General features: G+C 35.6%; 1 protein-coding gene across 4 annotated transcripts in view; it reads right to left on the bottom strand.

Annotated features, from left to right (window-relative positions):
- PCNX1 (pecanex 1) overlaps positions 1 to 24,137 on the bottom strand; it is a 168,274-nt gene that overhangs the window by 58,006 nt on the left and 86,131 nt on the right. For 2 of the 4 annotated variants that reach the window (XM_029236695.1, XM_029236697.1), the window contains 7 exons: positions 22,624 to 22,714; positions 21,068 to 21,125; positions 19,055 to 19,272; positions 13,247 to 13,400; positions 3,990 to 4,022; positions 2,260 to 2,431; positions 1,625 to 1,735 (listed from right to left, as the gene is read on the bottom strand). In XM_029236695.1, the coding sequence (XP_029092528.1) occupies positions 1,625 to 1,735; positions 2,260 to 2,431; positions 3,990 to 4,022; positions 13,247 to 13,400; positions 19,055 to 19,272; positions 21,068 to 21,125; positions 22,624 to 22,714 (837 nt within the window). The remainder of the gene's footprint in view (positions 1 to 1,624; positions 1,736 to 2,259; positions 2,432 to 3,989; positions 4,023 to 13,246; positions 13,401 to 19,054; positions 19,273 to 21,067; positions 21,126 to 22,623; positions 22,715 to 24,137) is intronic. The other 2 variants (XM_029236696.1, XM_029236698.1) reach the window with 1 other exon arrangement.

The raw sequence follows: 24,137 nt of genomic DNA, 5'->3' as shown, positions 1-24,137 counted from the left end.
AACTAGAGAAAGCCCGCGCGCAGCAACAAAGACCCAGCGCAGCCAAAAATAAAATAAATAAATTTATATATAAAAAAATTGAAACGACAAAGGTTTACTATCAACAATTTCTGATACAAGGTAAAATATATTCCCCTTGGAAGTAATAAACATTTATCTACAGCAGAAAAAAACTGTACCTATATTATGCTTCAAGAATATATCTTATTATTTATAAAAGTATGGGAAAATGAAGCTTGCAGAGCCTGAAAAGAAGCTAGAAATGTATTATGTAGACTGTCTATGTAAACAGAACTTGTGTTACCCACAGAAATAAATGTATATTCCCATGTGTTAATCAATTCTCACAAAAGAGTAATGATCTAACTGCTAACAATAACAAAAAACAGAGCTAATGGGATTACTAATAATAAGGAATAGAGGATGGCTAAGATAACAGACTTTAATAGTAATTTTATATGGCGACCATAAAAGAACTCTACAAGAAAAATTTTTCTTTAGGAGATATTAAAAACCTAACACCTTGCACAAGTTTGTAAATTATGACGAAGCCCACTATTATAAATTACCTACACTAAACTTTCTGCATAGCATTTAGATTAATATAGCACCTATAATAGTCCCCTAAATACTGAAATTGTTTTCTACCCATTAAGCTATGCTGAAGCCCAGCCCAGTCTTAATTCACACTCCTTCAAATTTTCAAAACAATAAAAATGCTCTAGATACATAGTGACATAGAAGAAGCTTAGCTTCTATTTAAAATTTAAACCATAATATCAACATTTTATCAGTAGAGATAATTTCAATGCATATACTTGGAAGATGTGGACTGCGAATGTGATGTATAAATAGAAATAAACTATAAAGTTCAGTCATTTCTTTCCCTTTCATATTTTTTTCTATAGTTGTACACTCATCTTTCAATAAGATGTTAGATGGTTAAACTTTATAAATAAGGGTATATTTTAACCATGGTGGCTACCCAAAGTGTTATTTTCAAGTTCTGCAAAACATTATTCCAGGTTAATTTTGGTATAGTCTTACTTATTTTGAAAATAAAATGTACATGTAACAGGGAATACATTTCTAAGTATATCAATTCATATCTACATATCCTACTCTAAAAACAGAGATATTTCTAAAAATCTTATTCAGTAAAATGCTTTTACTAAAAGCATTCTGGTTTTGGTGTTCCCATTCTAAAGATAAAATAAAGCTCTGAAACCAAATATATAGAATATCAAATGCATACACTAGTTCAAAATCTAAATATAATGCCATGTATCAGAGCTCAATCTATTTGATCTTTTATAAATATTTCGTTAAGTCTATTCAGGTTCCATGTAAACTCACTATAACTTTTACTTTAAGATGACAGTATTTTAACACTTACAAATCAACTCCATTATCCCTGGATCTTTCCCTAAAGTAGCAGCCTTGACTATTATTTCCTATCTACAAATTAATTCCTGTTCAGTCTTTAATTATTAAATAAGTGCCTTTTTCTTTCTAATTACAATTCTAAAATAAAAACTGGAAAAGTAATTTAATGTTCAGTTTATTACTTAGTGATCTGTAAAAGTAATACTGTAAACTATAATTTTTATAAAGAAGTACTCACCATTACCACCAAAGATATGGATATCCAATTGTTCACAAAGGTACATTACAAATGTATTCACCTGAGGCAGGAGACCAATGAAAAATACTATTGGGAAACAGAGTGTAAACACTATAGAAGGAAAGAAAAGCAAGTTAAGAACAGTATATCACATCCATCCTTTTGTTCATCTAAGATCATAAAATAAATGATAAAAAGAAACCCAAAATTAATATAAATTACTAAGCTAGTTTCTTAAAGTTGCTTAAAACTACAAACCAAATTTCTTAAAATATACCATTTTAAAGTATTTCTCTCTAGATAACTGCCTGAATATTAAATAATCTTTCCAACTATAAACAACAGCTTTTAAAATTAATTCAACTGTTTTCACATAATAGGAACCTGAGATCCAAAGGAAATCTTTCATTCCACCTGCTTCAACAACAGAAGAATTACCATAATATTTGTTCATCATTAGCTTTTTTCATTCCTAACAGCCCTATAGTTTTGTTCCTCACTGAGAGGATGGCAATAAACAGCAAAATAAACCCAGTAAAACTATTTTTATCTATATAATTGATCTATTTATCAGTGAATGGTTTGTATACAAATTAATTAACATTAAGATCTAAGATACTTTAAAGATGACTCACCTATAACTAAATCCCTGGCTGATACAAGCACCAGCGGATTGGTGAAAGTTATTCCGTATAATTTGAACTTGGTTGTAGTAAGGTTTCTACTACCATAATCCAAGAGCCAAATAAGACCACAACACAAACAGAAATAAACTGGTCTACTGTAGGCAATGATACGATTATGACCCTGAAAATGATATTAAAAAAGAAGTCAGTTTATTTAATTTGAAGTGTCACAACTAGCTACTGAGATCTTTGATGGCTTATATTCTAAGGATTCAAAATGCTTCCATATGGAGGTCAGGTTTCTGACTGTGGCAGAAGGGAATTACAAATAAGGATAGGAGGAAGAACAGAATAAACCCCACGATAATTGATTGAAATTAAGTATCAGTATGAACTCAGTATTTTTAATATGCATATAAATAGATAGGTATAAGAATAAATGTGTGTATATACATGTATGTGTGTATGTTAAGTGTATACATGTATTTTTCTAGCTTTATCCACTGAGAGGACCTAGAAGCAATGACATTCTAGTAATAAAGATTACTAACATCCAGCTCTTAGTTTATAAATAACATTCTCCACTAAAAAGAACTAAGGATCCACAGAGAAAAGGCTGGTTTCAGGCTAGGGTCGGGAAAGTATAAGATGAGCTTGGAACAAATAATTGTGCCCAAAAGGAAGAAAGTACTTTTAAAATGATGAAGGTATGTCAAAAGGACACAGAAGGCAGCTTGATGGACTCCCAATGGCCAAATCAGGAACAATTTGAGCATCAAAATAATGATAGTAACATTACTGTCCATTTAATAAAATAAGAATCCATGAATCCACACCAATACAAACAAAAAGGGAAAGTTCTTATAGTAAAAAGTCAACTTATAAATGTAGAAGGTCTGATGGAGCTAAAAAAATCACTATTTGGCAACCATCAAATGATAACTGATTCAGGCAAGAAACATCAATAGATACTAAAAACAACTGGGCGGAGGTTTGCAGGGCAACAGGACATATACACAATCTCAAAGTATCTCCTATGATATACTTATTAACTACAAGAGAAAAATGGTAACATTTCAGTAGCGTATTGGTTCTCAAGGGAGTGGGAGGGGATTCTGCCCCCCAGGGAACATATGGCAATGTCTGAAAACATTGTGGTTGTCACAGTTGGGGTGAGGGTGCTATTGGCATCTAATGGGTAGAAGTCAGAGATAATGCTAAACAGCCTACAATGCACAGGACAGATCCTCCCCACCCCCAACTTTCAACAAAGAATTATCCAGCCCAAAATGTTAACATTGCAGTGTTTCAAAAACACTGCATACACTACCCTTAGCCAAAAAATCAAAGTTAACATCACCAGTAAAAGCATAAATTGACACTATGTGCGTCTGGATATGATGAGTTACAAAGAACACAGCATTTTTGTAATATTCCTACCAAAAAAGCACAGCCTGTATCTAATAAAGAAGAAATATCAGACAAAGTCAAATTGAAGATCGTCTGTCTACAAAATTACTGGCCTGTACCCATTAAAAATGTCAATATTGTGTGAGACAAATACTGAGGAACTGCTCTAGATTAAAGGAGGCTAAAAAGAACAAATGCACTATCAGGGACTTTCTATTGCCAGTGAGAAAATAATAACATAAATCTTAGTTCAGTCTGACATATGACCAAAAAAAGGCTTTGAGGAATGTTAAGGAAACACAAGTTACAGGTGTATTAGAGTGACTTACATGTCTGGGAGAAGAAGAATCTGGTTGAACACTCTAAAAAAGAAACAGACAGATTATACTACTGAAGACCTGGTAATTTTACATTAACTTCCAAAATGCCTGAAATAATTTCAAGTAAATATCCCATAGCTAAGAAATGACCTACATTAATTCTGTTGAAACATCAACAGAAGACAAAACATCAGCTCCAGATACTGAGGTCACTGATATTAAAATATTTCAAATCTTTCCTAACTCTTATACTGACTATGATTAATTAATAATCTGCATCTAGCTTAATGTTTCTGAAGTGGCATATAGCAGACAGATCCATCCCACTACTTGGCTCATCACAACACCCAAGTACAGTTAAGGTAGAATGCTTTCTCACGGCAACATCACTCCATTCAGGAAATGCACAAAATATGGGTTAGCTTAAAAGAAGGATTCCAGTTCTGCCCACAAATTCCAAACTTACTAAACAATTCAATGGTAGTGGTGTTAAATATATTCTCTGCATTTTCACATCAAACTCATCAAATTAGTTAAGCTGTATCCTTCTAAGAGACTTTAACAACTTTCCATAAAAATGTTCAAAATGTATAGTGCAGCTACCTCCCAAATCATGACTTTTCTCCAAAGTTGCTGTTCATTTTCAATAGCATACCAAACAGTTTCACTAAGATGGTCTATCACCATCCTACAATTCTACACTGGACTAAACTCACTGAGTTTGGCATGTGGCCCTTGGCTGGATATGAGACCAGACAATCTTTAAACTCTTTCAATTCGAACATCTATCTTCCTAAAGCTCTATTCCCGTCTTTCTTATTTCTGTTTATGATATTACTATTCTTCTAGTCAACTAGATTTTAAAAATCTGAAATAGTTTAAAAAATCTCAGTCATCCTTTGCCTTTTCCATATCTAACCATATTAAGCAGTGGACAAAATTAACAGGATAAGGGACATTGGATCCAGGGAATGAGTTTAAATGGCTTAGGGCAATAAAGGGATGGATTAAGGGGAACTGAAATGAAAAGCAAGAAAGGCCAGAAATTGTAACACAGAATCACCAAATTTAATCAGAGGGACTTAGTCACTGTCATTAGAGGTAAAGAAGAAGGAGCAGAGGCTCTAAGATCTGGGTTAGTATACAACTATCAAAAGCAAAGGAACTGGAGCAGAGTCAAGATGGCGTACTAGGAGGAAGCGGAATTCTCGTCTCCTCACAACTGGGCACCTGCCAGGCACCCGTGGGGGAGGGCACCTCAGGGGACGGAAGGAACCCCAAGTGACCGGGTAGGACATGGCACGTGGGGGGAGTGAAGGGGGAGAAGAAGTAGAGGTAGGGTGGGGCTGGCACCCCTGAGGGGTGGCTGGGGGAGGGGAAGGGATCCCAGGCCCAAAGGGGGAAACTGGGGAACCACTGGGAAGGCAGAGGATCAAAAGCGAGCATGGCCAGCTTTCTCCTGCCCACTTGGACCCCCAGAAACCTGTTGAGATGCCGGGCCTGATCCTCTGCCCACCTAGGCCCCCTCCAGCCATGCGGGTCCTGAGGGAGTGGGAGGGAGGGAAGGGGGAGCAAAAGTAAAGGCCAGACCTCTGGGACTGGCACCCCTGAGGGGTGGCTGGGGGAGGGAAGGAGTTCCTACACCCAGCAGGACACACCCACAGTTAGGGGTCCAGCAGCAACAGGGGAGACCCTGGGAGAGATGGTGGGGGAGATGCATGAAGGAACAGAAGGGAATGGGGCCAGTGCTTTCCCTGTCCACTTAGGCACTGGGAAGCCTGTTGGGCTCCAGGACCTAATCCTCTGCCCTCAGAGCCTCCCTCCTGCCATTCAGAGCCCAAGCCCCACCCCTACACCCCCACCCAGTGCCCCACCCCTACACTCGGAGACCCCCTCCATCGAGCTGGGCCTAAACCCCACCCACACACACTCACTCAGGGCCCTACCTCCAAACTCCGGAACTCCACTCTCCAGAAGCTGTCCTTTCCACATGCTGCCTCTCCCCTTCTGCCAGGTGCTAAGCAGCGGCCCCGCCCCACACCTGAACGTCACCCTGCCTAGGCCCCGCGCCACGCTCAAACATCAACCCCCTCAACCGCCTATGTCACACCCCACCCTAAACCCAACCCCTGCCTAAGTTCCACCCCCCAACTAAACTCCACCCCCAAGGCTTTTTTTTTTCTTTTCTTTTTTCCTCTTTTAGATTGGGTTCTGTTTTACCTTGTTGATTCATTGTTGTTGATTTCTTAACTTTTCCTAATAAATCTTTTATTTTCCTAATTTTATTTTATTCTTTATCCTTTGTTAGTGATCTCTCCTTTTGGCTTGTTTCCTCCACCCTTTTTTTTCTGCTGTGGTTTTATTTTACCCTGTTGCAGTTGTTTCAATTATACTTTTATTTTTCCTAATATTTTTTAACTTTCTAATTTTATTTTGTTTTTTATTCTTTGATATTGTACTGCTCCTTTTTCTTTCTTTCTTTCTTCCTGTTTTTTATCTCTTTTTTTAACCACGCCACGAATTTTGCGGGATCTTGGCTCCCAGGCCAGACGTTGGGCCCAAGCTCTTGTGGTGGGAGCTCTGAGTCCAAACCACACTAACAGAGAACCTCAGACCCCAGGGAATATCAATCGGAGTGAGGTCTCCCGGAGGTACTCATCTCAGCACCAAGACGCAGCTCTATCCAACTGCCTGCAAACTCCAGTGCTGGATGTCTCAGGCCAAACAACCAGTAAGACAGGAATACAGCACCACCCAACAACAACAAAAAAAAGCAAAAAAATATGTTACAGATGAAGGAGCAAGGTAAAAACCTACAAGACCAAATAAATGAATATGAAATAGGCAATCTACTTGAAAAAGAATTAAGAGTAATGATAGTAAAGATGATCCAAAATCTTGGAAACAGAATGGAGAAAATACAAGAAACATTTAACAAGGATCTAGAAGAACTAAAGAGCAAACAAACAGTGATGAAAAACACAATAACTGAAATTTAAAATACTCTAGAAGGAATCAATAGGAGAATAACTGAGGCAGAAGAATGGATAAGTGAGCGGGTAGATAAAATGGTGGAAATAACTTCCAGGAAGCAGAATGAAGAAAAAAGAAGGAAAAGAACTGAGGACAGTCTCAGAGACCTCTGGGACAGCATTAAACGCACGAACATTCACATTATAGGGGCCCTAGAAGAAGAGGAGAAAAAGAAAGCATCTGAGAAAATATGTGAAGAGATTATAGTTGAAAATTTCCATAACATGGGAAAGGAAATAGTCAATCAAGTCCAGGAAACAAGGAGAGTACCATACAGGATAAACCCAAAGAGAAACACGCTGAGACACATATTAATCAAACTATCAAAAATTAAATACAAAGAAATAATATTAAAGCAGCAAGGGAAAAACAACAAAAAACATACAAGGGAATCCCCATAAGGTCAACAGCTGATTTTTCAGCAGAAACTCTGCAAGCCAGAAGGAAGTGGCAAGACATATTTAAAGTGATGAGAGGGAAAAACCTACAACCAAGATTACTCTACCCAGGAAGGGTCTCATTCAGACTCGTTTGAGAAATTAAATCCTTTACAGGTAAGCAAAAGTTAAGAGAATTCAGCACCACCAAACCAGCTTTACAACAAATGCTAAAGGAACTTCTCTAGGCAGGAAAACAACAGAAGGAAAAGACCTACAAAAACAAACCCAAAACAATTAAGAAAATGATAATAGGAACATACATATTGGTAATTACCTTAAATATAAATGAATTAAATGCTCCAAACAAAGACATAGCCTGGCTGAATGGATACAAAAACAAGACCCGTATATATGCTGTCTACAAGAGACTCACTTCAGACCTAGGGACACATACAGACTGAAAGTGAGGGGATGGAAAAAGATATTCCATGCAAATGGAAATCAAAACAAAGCTGGAGCAGCAATTCCCATTTCAGAAAAAACAGACTTTAAAATAAGGACTATTACAAGAGACAAAGAAGGACACTACATAATGATCAAGGGATCAATCAAAGGAGAAGATATAACAAGTGTAAATATTTAGGCACCCAACATAGGAGCACCACAATACATAAGGCAAATGCTAACAGCTATAAAAGGAAAAATTGACAGTAACACAATAATTGGAGGAGACTTTAACACCCCACTTTCACCAATGGCCAGATCATCCAAAACGAAAATAAATAACGAAACACAGGCTTTAAATGACACATTAAACAAGATGGACTTAACTGATATTTATAGGACACTCGATCCAAAGAAACAACAGAATACACTTTCTTCTCAAGTGCTCACGGAACATTCTCCAGGATAGACCATATCTTGGATCACAAATCAAGCCTTGGTAAATTTAAAAAAATTGAAATTATATCAAGTATCTTTTCCAACCACAATGTTATGAGACTAGATATCAATTACAGGAAAAAAACTGTAAAAAACACAAACAGGTGGAGGCTAAACAATACAGCACTAAATAACCAAGAGATCACTGAAGAAATCAAAGAGGAAATCAAAAAATACCTAGGAACAAGTGACAATGAAAACATGATGACCCAAAACCTATGGAATGCAGCAAAAGCAGTTCTAAGAGGAAAGTTTATAGCAATACAATCCTACCTCAAGAAACAAGAAACACCTCAAACAACCTAACCTTACACCTGAAGCAATTACAGAAAGAACAAAAACACTCCAAATTTAGCAGAAGGAAAGAAATCATAAAGATCAGATGAGAAATAAATGGAAAAGAAATGAAGGAAACAATAGCAAAGATCAATAAAACTAAAAGCTGGTTTGTTGAAAAGATAAACAAAATTGGTAAACCATTAGCCAGACTCAACAAGAAAAAAAGGCAGAAGACTCAAATCAATAGAATTTGAAATGAAACAGGAGAAGTAACAACTGACACCGCAGAAATACAAAGGATCATGAGAGATTACTACAAACAACTCTATGCCAATAAAATGGACAACCTGGAAGAAATGGACAAATTCTTAGAAAAGCACAACATTCTGAGACTGAACCATGAAGAAACAGAAAATATGAACAGACCAATCACAAGCACTGAAATTGTAACTGTGATTAAAAATCTTCCAACAAACAAAAGCCCAGGACCAGATGGCTTCACAGGCGAATTCTATCAAACATTTAGAGAAAAGCTAACACCTATCCTTCTCAAATTCTTCCAAAATATAGGAGAGGGAGGAACACTCCCAAACTCATTTTATGAGGCCACCATTACCCTGATACCAAAACCAGACAAAGATGTCACAAAAAAAGAAAACTACAGGCTAATATCTCTGATGAACACAGATACAAAGATGCTCAGCAAAATACTAGCAAACAGAATCCAACAGCACATTAAAAGGACCATACACCATAATCAAGTGGGGTTTTTGCAGGAATGCAAGGATTCTTCAGTATATGCGTATCAATGTGATACACCATATTAACAAATGAAGGATAAAAACCATATGATCATCTCAATAGATGCAGAAAAAGCTACTGACAAAATTCAACACCCATTTATGATAAAAACCCTCCAGAAAGTAGGCCTTGAGGGAACCTATCTCAATATAATAAAAGGCCATATATGACAAAACCACAGCCGACAACGTTCTCAATGGTGAAAAACCGAAACCATCTCCTCTAAGATCAGGAACAAGACAAGGTTGCCCATTCTCACCACTATTATTCAACATAGTTTTGGAAGTCTTAGCGACAGCAATCAGAGAATAAAAACAAATAAAAGGAATCCAAATTGGAAAAGAAGAAGTAAAACTGTCACTGTTTGCAGATGACATACTACACAAAGAAAATCCTAAAGATGCTACCAGAAAACTCCTAGAGCTAATCAATGAATTTGGTAGAGTAGCAGGATACAAAAGTAACGCACAGAAATCTCTTGCATTCCTATACACTAATGATGAAAAATCTGAAAGAGAAATTAAGGAAACACTCCCATTTACCACTGCAATGAAAAGAATAAAATACCTAGGAAAAAACCTACCTGAGGAGGTAAAAGACCTGTACTCAGAAAACTATAAGGCACTGATAAAAGAAAGGAAAGACGATTCAAACAGATGGAGAGATATACTATGTTCTTGGATTGGAAGAATCAACATTGTGAAAATGACTATACTACCCAAAGCAATCTACAGATTCAATGCAATCCCTATCAAACTACCAATGTCATTTTCACAGGACTAGAACAAAACAATTCACAATTTTTATGGAAACACAAAAGACTGAATAGCCAAAATAATCTTGAGAAAGAAAAATGGAGCTGGAGGAATCAGGCTCCCTGACTTCAGACTATACTACAAAGCTACAGTAATCAAGACAGTATGGTACTGGCACAAAAACAGAAACGTAGATCAATGGAACAGGAAAGAAAGCCTGGAGATAAACCCATGTACATATGGTCACCTTATCTTTGATAAAGGAGGCAAGAGTATACAATGGAGAAAAGACAGCCTCTTCAGTAAGTGGTGCTGAGAAAACTGGACAGCTACATGTAAAAGAATGAAATTAGAACACTCCTTAACACCATACACAAAAATAAACTCAAAATGGATTAAAGACCTAAATGTAAGGCCAGACACCATAAAACTCTTAGAGGAAAACATAGGCAGAACACTCCATGACATAAATCACAGCAAGATCCTTTTTGACCCACCTCCTAGAGAAATGGAAATAAAAACAAAAATAAACAAATGGGACCTAATGAAACTTCAAAGCTTTTGTACAGCAAAGGGAACCATAAACAAGATGAAAAGACAACCTTCAGAATGGGAGAAAATATTTGCAAACGATGCAAATGCAAAGGATTAATCTCCAAAATATACAAGCAGCTCATGCAGCTCAATATCAAAAAAACAAACAATCCAATCCAAAAATGGGCAGAAGACCTAAATAGACATTTCTCCAAAGAAGATATACAGATTGCCAACAAACACATGAAAAGATGCTCAACATCACTAATCATTAGAGAAATGCAAATCAAAACTACAATGAGTTTATCACCTCACACCAGTCAGAACGGCCAACATCAAAAAATCTACAAACAATAAATGCTGGAGAGGGTGTGGAGAAAAGGGAACCCTCCTGCACTGTTGGTGGGAATGTAAATTGATATAGCCACTATGGAGAACAGTATGGAAGTTCCTTAAAAAACTAAACATAGAACTACCATATGACCCAGCAATACCACTACTAGGCCTATACCCTGAGAAAACCATAATTCAAAAAGAGTCATGTGCCACAATGTTCATTGCAGCACTATTTACAATAGCCAGGACATGGAAGCAACCTAAGTGTCCATCAACAGATGAATGGATAAAGAAGATGTGGCACATATATACAATGGAATATTACTCAGCCATAAAAAGAAACAAAATTGAGTTATTTGTAGTGAGGTGGGTGGACCTAGAGTCTGTCATACAGAGTGAAGTAAGTCAGAGAGAAAAACAAATATCATATGCTAACACATATACATGGAATGTAAAAAAAAAAAAAAAAAGGTTCTGAAGAACCTAGGGACAGGACAGGAATAAAGACGCAGATGTAGAGAATGGACTTGAGGACACGAGGAGGGGGAAGGGTAAGCTGGGACGAAGTCAGAGAGTGGCATGGACATATATACACTACCAAACATAAAATAGATATCTAGTGGGAAGCAGCTGCATGGCACAGGGAGATCAGCTTGGTGCTTTGCGACCACCTAGAGGGGTGGCATAAGGAGGATGGGAGGGAGACGCACAAGGGAGGGTATGTACATATGCGTATAGCTGAGTCACTTTGTTATACAGTAGAAACTAACACAACACTGTAAAGGAATTATACTCCAAAAAAGGTGTTAAAAAAAAGAAAAAGCAAAGGAACTGGGAAAGGAAAATATCAGAAGATGATGATGTGCCATTTTCAGAATGTGCCCAGCTGCCTGTTAGATATATAGGACTACAGCTTACAAGAAAGGTGAAGACTGTGCCATAAATCTGGACATAATTCATATACAGGGGCAACAAAGTAATAAAAGAGGATGACTTCACTGGCAAGGAATTACAAACTGAAAAGAGGACCAAATAAAACCCTAGAGAGTTCTTGTAAATTAAGTGGTAGTCAAAAGAACAAAGAGGCATCAACAAAGGAAAATAAAGTTACTTGCAAAGTAGCATAATCATGAGGGTAGTATAAAGTAACAGATCGGCAATGAGGAAAACATAAAAATGGAAGAAAGTATTCACAGGTATTTAAATGATGCAGCACTCACAGAGAATGAAGACTAAGAACATAGATTTGGCAATTAGAGATTATTAGCCCACAAAGACTGTAATTTCAATAATGTAACGAGGAAAAGAGTATGGATGGATCTTGAAGAAATGGAGCAGTTGACAAAGGTGGTTTATTCCAGATGTCTATGAATGGAGAGAGAAAAGAGAAAGGATAGCTGATGGTATAAACAGAACTAATCAAATAGTTTTCAGGATGGGAGAGGGTTCTGCATGTTAGTATGTATCAGGCAAATAACCAGTACTGGCTAAGAAAGGAAAGAAAACAGTCCATGTTACCAGTGCACACTGATATGGCATGGAAAAGTGAAAAATTTGGTATTTGATTCTCCCATTTATGGAAAGCTTAAAATTGATAACATTTAGTATTTTAGAACCACTATTTAAACAAAAGCAAAGGGACACTGATCTTCTGCTCTCTGTGTCCACAAAGAATGTATATGCTAGTTTTGACATTATTCTATCTACCAATGATGGATCTTAATAAATTTCACCTACATAATAGAAGACTTAAAATATGAGAGTAGGACAGTTTCATTTTATTTTAATTTATCAAATGAATTTCAAGAACTCGAATTCTTGGGAATTCCCTAGCAGTCCAGTGGTTAGGACCTGACACTTTCATTGCCAGGGTCTGGGTTATAACCCTGGTTGGGGAACTAAGATCCAGCAAGCCATGTGGCATGGCCAAAAAAAAAGAAAAGAAAAAGAGAGAGAGAAAAAAAGAACTCGAATTCTTATTTTTTTATTTTAATACAAAAAAAGTTTTTAGGAAGCTTCATTCATATGTCATTATTTTTTAAAGTTTACATGTCCCTTTTGTTCCTTTCCCAATCTTAACGTAAACGTCCAAGGAAAATAAACCTAAAATTTATATTCTTACTATAATTCAATGAATGATACAAAACCTTCTGCTTTTTAACGTAACTATGATGCTAAAGTCTGAAGAGAAGGGAGATGCTGGTACCTTAAGTAGTGAATATTGACAGCTGGCTATCACCAGGCAGAACTGGAAGACCCAGATATCTCTGAAGAAGCCTTGTATGAGAAGAATAGATCCCAAAAAAGCCACAAGAATAGCCAGGATGACAGCTAACACATTTTCCAGGATCTCACGATTTCTGTAGACAGAAAAATGTATGAGTAAGTATATCATCATTACAAGAAATTAATCAGAGTGCAAAAAGGGAAGACATCAATATGAAGTTCATACTATGCTTGTTAAGATTTCTTTTTAGTACTGGGTTTGAACAAGGTTTTGGATCATACTGAAAAAGTATGTTCAGTTTAGATAGAAAACTGGCACACATCCTTATGTGCAAATAAAGCATGCTACAGTGGATTGTGAATTTCTTATTATAATACATAATACAGTTTCAATTTCTATGTTATAACTTTACTCTTCTTATCATCTGCTTCTCTGTCAAGTTTGTTGCCAAATAACTGAACAACCTGAATGGCAAATAAAGGAAATATACAAAGAAACAAGTTCGAAAAACAAAATCTCAAAAGAGTTTCTAGAAAATTAAATTGGAAACATTTATATGACAAAGTTTGTAACCAAATTTTGATACCAAGTGGTTTCATTTCCCATGTCTAAATCATCTGAAATAATCAGAAATCTTACTAAAATTACTTAAACACAGGCTCTTACATATGTTGAGAATGAAGGCGGTGATAGACCATCAATGCTGCCTCTATCAAAGTTACTCAGACAATTCTATATTTTACTAAACTGACACTGTAAAAGAAGCAGTACGATATTCAACATACTACATACAGCAATGAAGATAATTTTTTTTTAATTTATTTTATTTTTTGGCTGCACTGCACAGCATATCGGATCTTAGTTCTCGGACCAGAGATCAAACCTGCACCCCCTGCATTGGAAGAGTGGAGTCTTAACCACTGGACTGCCAAGGAAGTCCCTGAAGATGACTTTTATAAATCATGCCAAAAAATAAGAATCTATCTTACTTCTTGGGGATATTTGATTCACAAAATGTTAAGTATGTGCTAAAACTCTTGATTTTAAAGAATATTTACTGACACAGGAACATGCTCAGTACATTTGCTATACAAAGAAAGGAGGACACAAAACTGTATACGAAGATACAAGTTCTATTACTTAAGAAACATATATATACAGGTTTAAAAAGACAATATATCAGTTGGTACTACTAATAATGGTTCTCTCTGGGTGGAAGGATTTGGGCTGGCCTCTGTCTTAAAATCTTTCGACATATTTAATAAAGAATTGTTTTCATAATCATAAAAAGATTTTTATTTCTTTATATTACATCAATGCCCAATTTATAATCAATTGACCTAAAAAATAAAATTCACAAACATCTCTGTACTATTTCACTTGATAGTTCTCCCAGATTAAAACAAGTTCAATAGTAATTTCAAATCAATAAATGAAACACTGGTATTTTCATTTGTTCTTATATGGCAGTTGTGGAATTCCAGATTTGCCGAATCCAATGATCCCTGTCAGCCCTGTTACACTATATTCTGTCCATGTCGCTTGTCACTGAACACATGCTCTCCCTTCGGCTTTTGTTAGTTTTTAATTTTTATGAATCCAATTTATCAATTTGTTTTTTCATTGATCTGTGTTTGATGTCACATCTGTGCAATTTTGCCTAATCCAGGGTCACAAATCTTTTCTCCTACGTTTTGCTTTTTTCTGAAGTTTATGTTTTAGATTTCACATTTAGGCCTATGATCCACTCTGAGTTAATTTTTGTAATATGATGCAAGGTAATAAAACAAATTCTTTCTTTTTCTTTTCTTCTTTTTTTTTTGCATATGGAAATCCAATGTTTCTAGCACCACTTGTTGAAAAGCTTATCCTTTCTCCACTTCACTGATTTGGGATATTATTTTGGCACTATCTAGGCCTGGAATTTTCTTTATGGGAAGGTGTTTAACTACAATGCCCATTTATTTAATAGATACAGGAACATTAGGATATTGTATTTCTTTCAGAACTTTGATAATTTTTATCTCTCAAGAAATTTGTCCACTGTCAAATTTATTTACATACAGCTGCTCAAAATATTTTATTATCCATTTATTACCTGTAGAATCTGTAGTGATATCCTAGCTCACATTCCTGATATTGGTAATCTGTAACTTTTTTTTTTTTGTCCTGATCAACCTGGCTAAAGTATATTACTTTAATGGAGCTTTTTGGTTCCCTTGATTTTTCTCTACTGTCTTCTGTGTCCTCACTGATTTCTGCTTTGTTCTTTATGATTTTCTTTCTTCTGCTTTCTTAGGCTTAATGTGCTCTTCTTTTTCTAGTTTCCTAAGGGGGAAGGTGAAGTCATTGAATTGACTTTTCTTCTTATTCAGTGCTATAAATTCTTCTAAGTACTGTGTTAGTGGCATCACAAAAATTCTGATTGTGTTTCACTTTTATTTAGTTCAAAATATTTTCTAATCTCCCTCTTGATTTGTCCTTTGATCTATGAGCTATTTAGATGTATTTAGCTTTCAAATATTTAGGGATTTTCCAAGGCTCTTTTGTTACTGATTTATAATTAACTCCGTGGTCAAGGAACACACTATATAGGACTCAAATCCTTCTAAATTTGATCCTTATATTATGGCCCAGAATATGGTCTATCTTGGTAAATGTTTTGTGTGCACATAAAAGAATGTGTATTCTGTGGTTATGAGTGGAGTGTTCCATAAATGTCAATCAACTTAGGTTGGCTGACAATTATATCTTTGTTGATTTTCTACATACTTGTTCTATCAATTATTGAGAGAGGTGTGTTGAATTCAACTATAATTGTGAATTTATCCATTTCTCCTATTTCTATCAGCTTTTCCTTCAAAGCACTGTTTGAGATGTAGAAACATTTAGGATGGTTAAATCCTATGCATTAATTGACCATTTATCATTATAAAATGACCTCCTTTTACCTTGGTAATATTCTTTGCTTTGAAATCTACTTTGTCTGACATTAATTCAGCCACTCTAGCTTTACTGTGATTAGTGTTAGCATGGTATATCTTTTCTGCTTTTATATTTAAAGTGCATTTCTTGTAGGCAGCAAAGAATTGAGTCTTGCTTTTTTTCTCCAATTTGACAATTTCTGACTTTTCCAACTATCATACTGTCATTTATCTTCTGTCAATCTGTTTTTGATCTCTTTCCTTTTCCGCCTTATTTTAGATTAAGAGAGTAATTTTTATGAATCTCTTTTATCTCCTTTATTTTTTTAACTTACTAGTTATAACTTTCTTTTGTTACTTTAGTAGTTGCATTAGTATACATTTTATGACAGTCTACTTCAAGTGACATAGTATAAGTATACATACAGTATAAGCAACTTATATTTAATTCATATACAGTATAAGAAACTTATAGTAGTATACTCTTATATGCCCCTTCCTGTCCTTTATGCTATTATTGTCATGAATTTTACTTTTACTTATCTTATAAGTCACACAATACATCATCATTATTATTATCATTATTATTTTTAAATTTTTTTGCTGTATGCCGGCATCTCACTGTTGTGGCCTCTCCCGTTGCGGAGCACAGGCTCCGGACACGCAGGCTCAGCGGCCATGGCTCACGGGCCTAGCTGCTCCACGGCATGTGGGATCTTCCTGGACCAGGGCACGAACCCGTGTCCCCTGCATCAGCAGGCGGACTCTCAACCACTGTGCCACCAGGGAAGCCCCATTATTATTTTTGTTTAAACATCCAATTATGTCTCAAAGAGATTTAATTAGGAAGAAAAATTTTAATATATTTATTCATGTAGTTACTTACCATTTACAGTGATCTTTTATTTCTTTGGGTAGGTCCATATTTCCAGTTGGTATTACTATCCTTCTGCTTGAAAGACATCCTGTAATATATTTTGTAGTGTGGGTCTGCTTGAAAAAAATTCTTTCGGTTTTTCCTAGTCCAAAAATGTCTTTATTTCATCTTGGTTTTTGCGGTTTTGTTGGCTACAGAATTCCAGGTTGAGTCTTCTTCTCCTTTCAATACTTTAAAAATGCTGCTCCATCATCTCCTCATTTGTATTTTTTCCAACAATAAATCTGATGTCTTCCTTATTCTTGCTCCTCTGTACAAACTACATCTTTTTTTCTCTTGCAGTTTTTAAGATTTTATCACTGGTTTTGAACAATTATGTGCCTTAGTATAGTTTTTTTCATGTTTCTTGTACTTGAGGTTCATGGAGATTCTTCAATGTGTACATTTGTAGTTTTCATCAAATTTAGAAAGCTTTCCACCATTACTTCCTCAAAATTTTTTCTCTCTTCCTGTCTCCCTTGGTTTACTTTCATTTTGTATATTCTTTTCATTGGGGGATGGGAGTAAGAGAATGATTCTTTTTTCTTTGTTTCATTTTCAATAGTTTCTACTACCATGCTGTCAGCTTCACTTACATTTTCTTCTGTAATGTCTAATCTACCATTAATCTCATCCATTGTATTTTTCATCTCAGACGTTTTAGTTTTCATCTCTAAGTGTGACTTGGGTCTTTTTTTTTTCATATCTTCCATATCTCTACTTAATTTTTATTAACATGCGAAGTACACTTATAACTGTTTAATGTCTTTGCTAATTCTAATATCAGTGGCAGTTACAGGTTGGTTTCCTTACTTCCCTCATTATAAATCACATTTCGTCATTTCTTTGTATGCTTGGTAGTCTCTGACTGGATGCCAGATATTGTGAATTTTAACTTTTTATGTGGTGAGAATTTCTGGATTTCTACAAATCTTGTTGAGCTTTGTTATGCTACTTGGGAACAGTTTGATCCTTTCAGGTCTTGCTTTTATGACTTGCTAGGTGGGTCTGGAGCAGTGCTCATGCTGGGGCTAATTACTCCGCACTTCTAAGGCAAGACATTCCTGAGTACCCTACACAATGCATCATAAAGTATTAATTATTATGGTGGGTGGGGATAGGCACTATCCCCAGCCCTGTGTGCCAGGCACTGTCCCTCTGTTTCTTTCACATCATTCTGACCCTGGCTTCCTCATATACATTCTCTTACCAATACTCTGCTGAACAGTTGAGGAGACCCACGAAAAGTCTCTGAGGTTATCTCTCTGAGCAGCAATCCTCTCTCTGATGTTCTATCCTACAGACTTGAGCTGCTCTAGTCTCCCTAGACTCTGAGCTCCACCTCCTCAACTCAGGAAGTCTGCTGGGCTCTACTTAAGTACCACAGCCTGGGGACTCTCTTAAGGCAGTAAGGTGGGCTCACATAATTTGCTTCCCATTTCTCAGGAATCACGGTCCTTTTCTGTCTTATTTCCAGTGTCTTGAAAACCACTGTTTCATGCATTTTATGTTTTTCATTGTTTCAGGTAGAAGAGTAAACCCAGTCTTTGTTACTCCATGTCAACTAGAAGCAGCAGTTGGTCACCAAGTTCATAATTGACTAATACTGTTTACTATTATACCTTTTATAGTTAGAGTCATATTACATATAACCTTATGGTCATTAACACCTCAAATTCTCTGGCTTTTAAGTACAGTTGCATGATTCTTAATGATAAAAGCATTTTTTTAAATAAACATATTAAAACTGCCACAAAAAAAGCTTTTAATGGATTCAGGAGAGTCAATGTTTGGGAGCCTTACTAACTTAAATTTTATCTCAAGAGAACCAAAATAGAAAACACCTTCCAACATGGAAACCAAGTCAAATACTCAATGGGTAATTTAATACATTTCAATTTAAAAATAAAATCTGCATATATCTTTAATATCACACTATATTCTCACCTATCAAACAGGGACAAAAGTGTGAGTCTGTCAAAGTTAATGCCGATCCACAGCTGGGGCAGGATCCAAAAGCGATAATAGTGTTTAACTTTTTGGGCAGCTTCTTCTGTTGGACCATAAGTAGCTGCCAAATCAGGGCTCAGGTCAATGTCTTGTTGCTCCAACAAATCTGTATCGATGGTCAATAGTCTGTTCAATCGAATCTGTGGAAGAGAGAGCTAAAAGAAAATCGGCATTGAAAGGCTTAAAGTATCTTTAATCAAGTCATGCTTCAAGGGCTACGCAATCAGCTTGCAAATTATCTAAACCTCCTTAATTCTCTACACTAGTCCACGCTTGTGGATATTTTATGATTGTTAGAAACTACAGAAGGTGACAAAAGGAAGTGAACTACAACAAAGGCCTTTTGGAAAGATTTTACTAGGAAGTATTTGAAATTTTAGTATTTTATGATTGTATAGCTAGTGAATCCATTAAAATCACCAACAGGGAATCATTAGCGGCTTCCCTTCTCCCTACCCCTTCTCTTCTCTCATTAAGCTATGAACCTCACTACTGTGTCAAATCTAAGCTCCTCTGCACTGGATTCAATGCCTTCAAATCTCAATTCTTCGTACAGTCTCTTATCACTGTTACTGCTGTTTTCAAATCCCTCCCACACTCCTTTATTTTTGTTTTGGCAGGCTGCTCATCTGAGGCTATACAGGATATTACCACATTACATTTGTTTCCGCTTCAACTCATCCATTCACCAGTTTCCCCTTCCTCTGAAAGAATCCAAAGTTTACTGCATTTAGCATAGCACTAGCCAGCATTTTGCTGTCTCAAGGCTCTCATACCATTTAACAGTGGAAAATACTAATATGCGATTTTATATAAAGGACTTGGGCAAACATAGATTTTGGTATCCTCACAGGGTCCTGGAACCAATCCCCTGCGGATACCAAGGGGTCACCGTAATCATTTCCCCATTTCTGCTTTCCTGTGGAGTTTCCAGGAATACACTGCAGCAGAAGAGTAGGGACAGTCTCTATTTTTCCTACACAGGGGTGGGGTATAGTCAAGAAAATATGTTTCTTATATATAACAGCCATTTCTGTCTCTAAGCATTGACAAATATCTCCCCAAACACTTTTTTTCCCTTATCCTCTATGCCAGGGTTTCTCAATCTTGGCACTACAGGTACTTTCAAGCCAGATAATTCTTTGGGTGGGAGCTACGCTTTCCACTGTAGAATGTTTTACAGCATCCCTGGCTTCCACCCACTTGATACCTACAGCATCCCCCTGGTTGTAACAAGCAAAAATATTTCCAGACATTGCCAAATGCTGAAAACTATCGTTCTGTGCCAATTCACATCTATGGTTTTAAAACCCTGCTCACAACTCATCATCTTCAGGAAGCCGCTAATAATTAATCTCTTTGGCACTAAATTTATCTACACGTACCTCGTATCTCTTAAATATTGCTTATAAGGATTTCAACTGTTTCATCTTTTCTAACCTCGATATATATATTTTGATATACATCACACAAAGGCAGTGTTATCTTTTTAAAATATACCCACTGCTTCTCATAGGGCAATTTTTTATACAGCGATAACATCACTAAGTACACACACTGGTATATGAATAAATAATAGTTAACCAACAGTTAGTAGATAAGTACCTAATCAGTTAGCTATGTACCAAAATCATAATGCTCAAAATGAAGTTTTAAAATGGCACAGTTAAAAACGGAACAACCAGATTATGACACTGGTGAGTAAATAGACCTCTATGTACCCTCAAACGTGTAATTACTGATTCATAAATAGCTAATTAAACATCACGGTGCTTTACGCTTGTTTGTTTCTTAACAAAGGACTTATGAGAAGAGATCCACTATGGGACAGCAAAGGTGATTTTGCCAGTTTTCAACAAAATTGATATGTTGTAACCTCATCAATCTTCTGATTTGTATAGCTACTTAATCTGAAAATACAGCATTTTATAAAAATAAAGGAAAACCTACCACATCATGTGGATAAAATCGAACTGAGGTAGAACTGGATACATGTGAATCCGTGTCACTAAAGAAAAATGAAGAAGACTTTAGGGAATAAACAGCTTGTCAAGTAGTAGAAAGAAAAATAAGTCTATTAACAATTACATGATACTTACACTGTCTACTTTTCCATGTAAAGTTCAAAGTGCAAAATTGAATTTTCCTAGAGTTGTGATTAGGAGCATAGCCTCTGGGTCAAAGTATCTATATTCAAATCTCCTCAACAACTGAATGAGATCTTGGACAAGTTATCTAACCTTTTTATACCTCAGTTTCCTCATTGGTAACATAGATAAAAGTACCTCTATCACAAAGTTCTTGTGAAAATTGTTTAAGAAAGCAATTAACATATTGCCAGGAGCCATAATAAATTTAACCTATGATATAATAGTCTAGAACGTGACAATTCAGTTTCCACAGTTCAGTCAAATTTAGATTTCAAAACTTAAGACCTTACCACATTTATGGTGTAAGGAATTGTTCTTATCTTGAACTATATTAAACATAATAAAGTGTTCCCATTGCTCCATCCTCCTATTGCTTCCACTGCTACAAAATCATCTAAACACTCCAATCATTTTTGAGGGGGTGAATTCTGAAACTGGACTAAAGGAGCTTTATTAAAGAGTACAGTTTCTGAAATGTTCTAGATTTTCAGCATGCTAAGCTGAGTGATCACAAGACCCTATTGCTTTAAAGAGACCCTCAAAACTGAAAAAACTGCCCATGTAACATATAAATAGGTGTGTCCCACTATTAAATGGAAGTCCTAAAATAAGAATCAAATGACTCTTGTGGAAAAAAAGTGAGCTAATCAATCAACAATGAATTTCAATGCAGCAATATGAATAGATGAGTAAGATTAAAATTTCAGAAAAAAATTTAACACATTCTAAACTATAATTGATTATGTTATACGATCAAGATTTCTATTTCTTATTTGCTTTCCTCCTAACTTCTCTGTTATCTTACATAATTCCTTCCTGAAGGAAGGAGAGAAAAGAAACTAAATGCAACATATGACCCATATTTTAAGAAATTCCTCCTTCTTACAGCTGGTAAACACATTTTAAAACAAAATGAAAGATAATCATTTAAAAAGACACTTGACCAAAACCCTCACACAGAAATAAAAATTTGAAATTACACAAAGAAAGAGAATCGATGGGTTTGAACTTAGCTGTGTAAATATTTTTCTAATAAGTTTTTTCCATCATGCAATATATACATAGTTAAATTTGAAATTGCGGGAAACCGCTGTCCCATGGTAAGATCTACAGGAAATTTTTACTTAATTTTTTTTAAATTCATAATAGCTTTTGTTTTAAGAATAACAGCTTTCTTTTTTTCCACAGCAAAAAATTCTACTTTAATTCTTTGGTGACAAATGCATAATGACAATTTATTTAAGCCAATATAAACAAATGTTTTCAAAATAACTTTTCTATCTCAACGCTTACAAACTTTAAAAACGGCAAACATATGCAAGTACATACACTCTCCTAATATGACTTCACACATACCAGATATTGGATGCTCTTCTTGCTGCTGGTTCAAAATTCACAAGTGACATGTCACAGCCACCAGTCTCATAAAGCGTAGAAGAGAACTTACCTAGCAAATAAATGATTTTTTTAAAAAAGCCATTAGAATACTCAGAAATTTTCCTTCATGAAACACTAATTTTAAGCTTGTTACAATCTAAGAAAATGTACTATAACCTTCTTTTTCCAAAATATTTAAAAAACAATGATCTACATGTAATTCAGCATGATGTGAATTGAAAAGGAATGCTAAACAGTGGGGCAAAATGTCAACATACATAATCAGGTGTTACAAGTGATTTAAGTCAGCTTCATAATAGCAGTCTCCTTCTCTTTTCTCCTCCCAGCACATTCTCAATTCAAATTATAATACAAACAAACTGAATGTTGTTTAAAGGTCACCTGACCACTACTTACAAGTGGTGAGTAGCCATTTGGAGGGCTGCTTAAGTTTTAAGATAGCTCAAACTGCAAGACAACAAATTTATGTGATTAAGGTCAGAGTTTTTTGGTTTTGTTTTACTTTTAAGAAGAAATGAAAAGTATCAATATGGATCTAAGGAAGTTCAATGAATGAAGTATAATAATGTTGGTGACAAACTACAGTATTCAGTGAACATTAATAACTGTATGATTCTACAAGAACTGTATGAAAGGATTTAGGAACACCATTTTCTGTAGCCAAGTATCTACAGAACTGATAAAAGGCTTAGAAATTTTACTGGTTGCAAAGAGTATAGGTTTGAAAAAAAAAAACTCTCTTAAAATGAACTGTATAACTTAAAATGATTTCTGATAATGGAATTTTAGAAACCTGAATACTGTCTGAAATGCACGCTGTACTTTGAAGAGCTATGGTAAGCCATATCAATGGTGGGTAGGGAGCATAAATAAATGAATATAAATTTCTAGTAGGACAATAAGATGAGGTATATAACTGCAACTGTTTGCATCTAGTCCAGACTGCCTTTTGAGTATTTATGAGGTTTTTGTTTTACTAGCTAGAACTACTGAGGTTATAAATATGAGAAATCTAAAGGGCAATTTCAACTTGATGACAAGGCTAAAAGATTTCTTTTCCATGACTACAGTGAAAACAGTATACAATAAGAATTTTTATTTAAGTGAAATCCTTGAAAAATGACAATAAAAGGCCCCCATAATATTCTAATATAACCAAGGGTTCACAGAACATTTCAACAATTACTTCTTTCGTCAAAAGGACTACAATCAGAAAAAGTATTTTATTAAACAGGATTATTTGAGTACTTTGTATGTGTCGTAATATTTTATCCTATTATGGTGTTTTCTGTATGAGCATTTTTTTTGGTCAAAATACTCCTGAGATAAATTAGGGGAAAAGGCATTCTATGAAATGCTCAGCTCATTTGCTCTTTTTCAAAGGAGGATTACTGAGCATGTAGATTATCTAAAACTCTGCTTTTTACCCCCCGTCTTCTAGCCATGAGTTACTCACTCTTCGCACCTCTAAC

The sequence above is a fragment of the Monodon monoceros genome, unplaced genomic scaffold (assembly GCF_005190385.1).
Source record: "Monodon monoceros isolate NGI ecotype Baffin Bay Population unplaced genomic scaffold, NGI_Narwhal_1 Super_Scaffold_21, whole genome shotgun sequence".
NCBI classification, from domain to species: domain Eukaryota; kingdom Metazoa; phylum Chordata; class Mammalia; order Artiodactyla; family Monodontidae; genus Monodon; species Monodon monoceros.
This window is presented reverse-complemented; position numbering and strand designations above follow the sequence as displayed.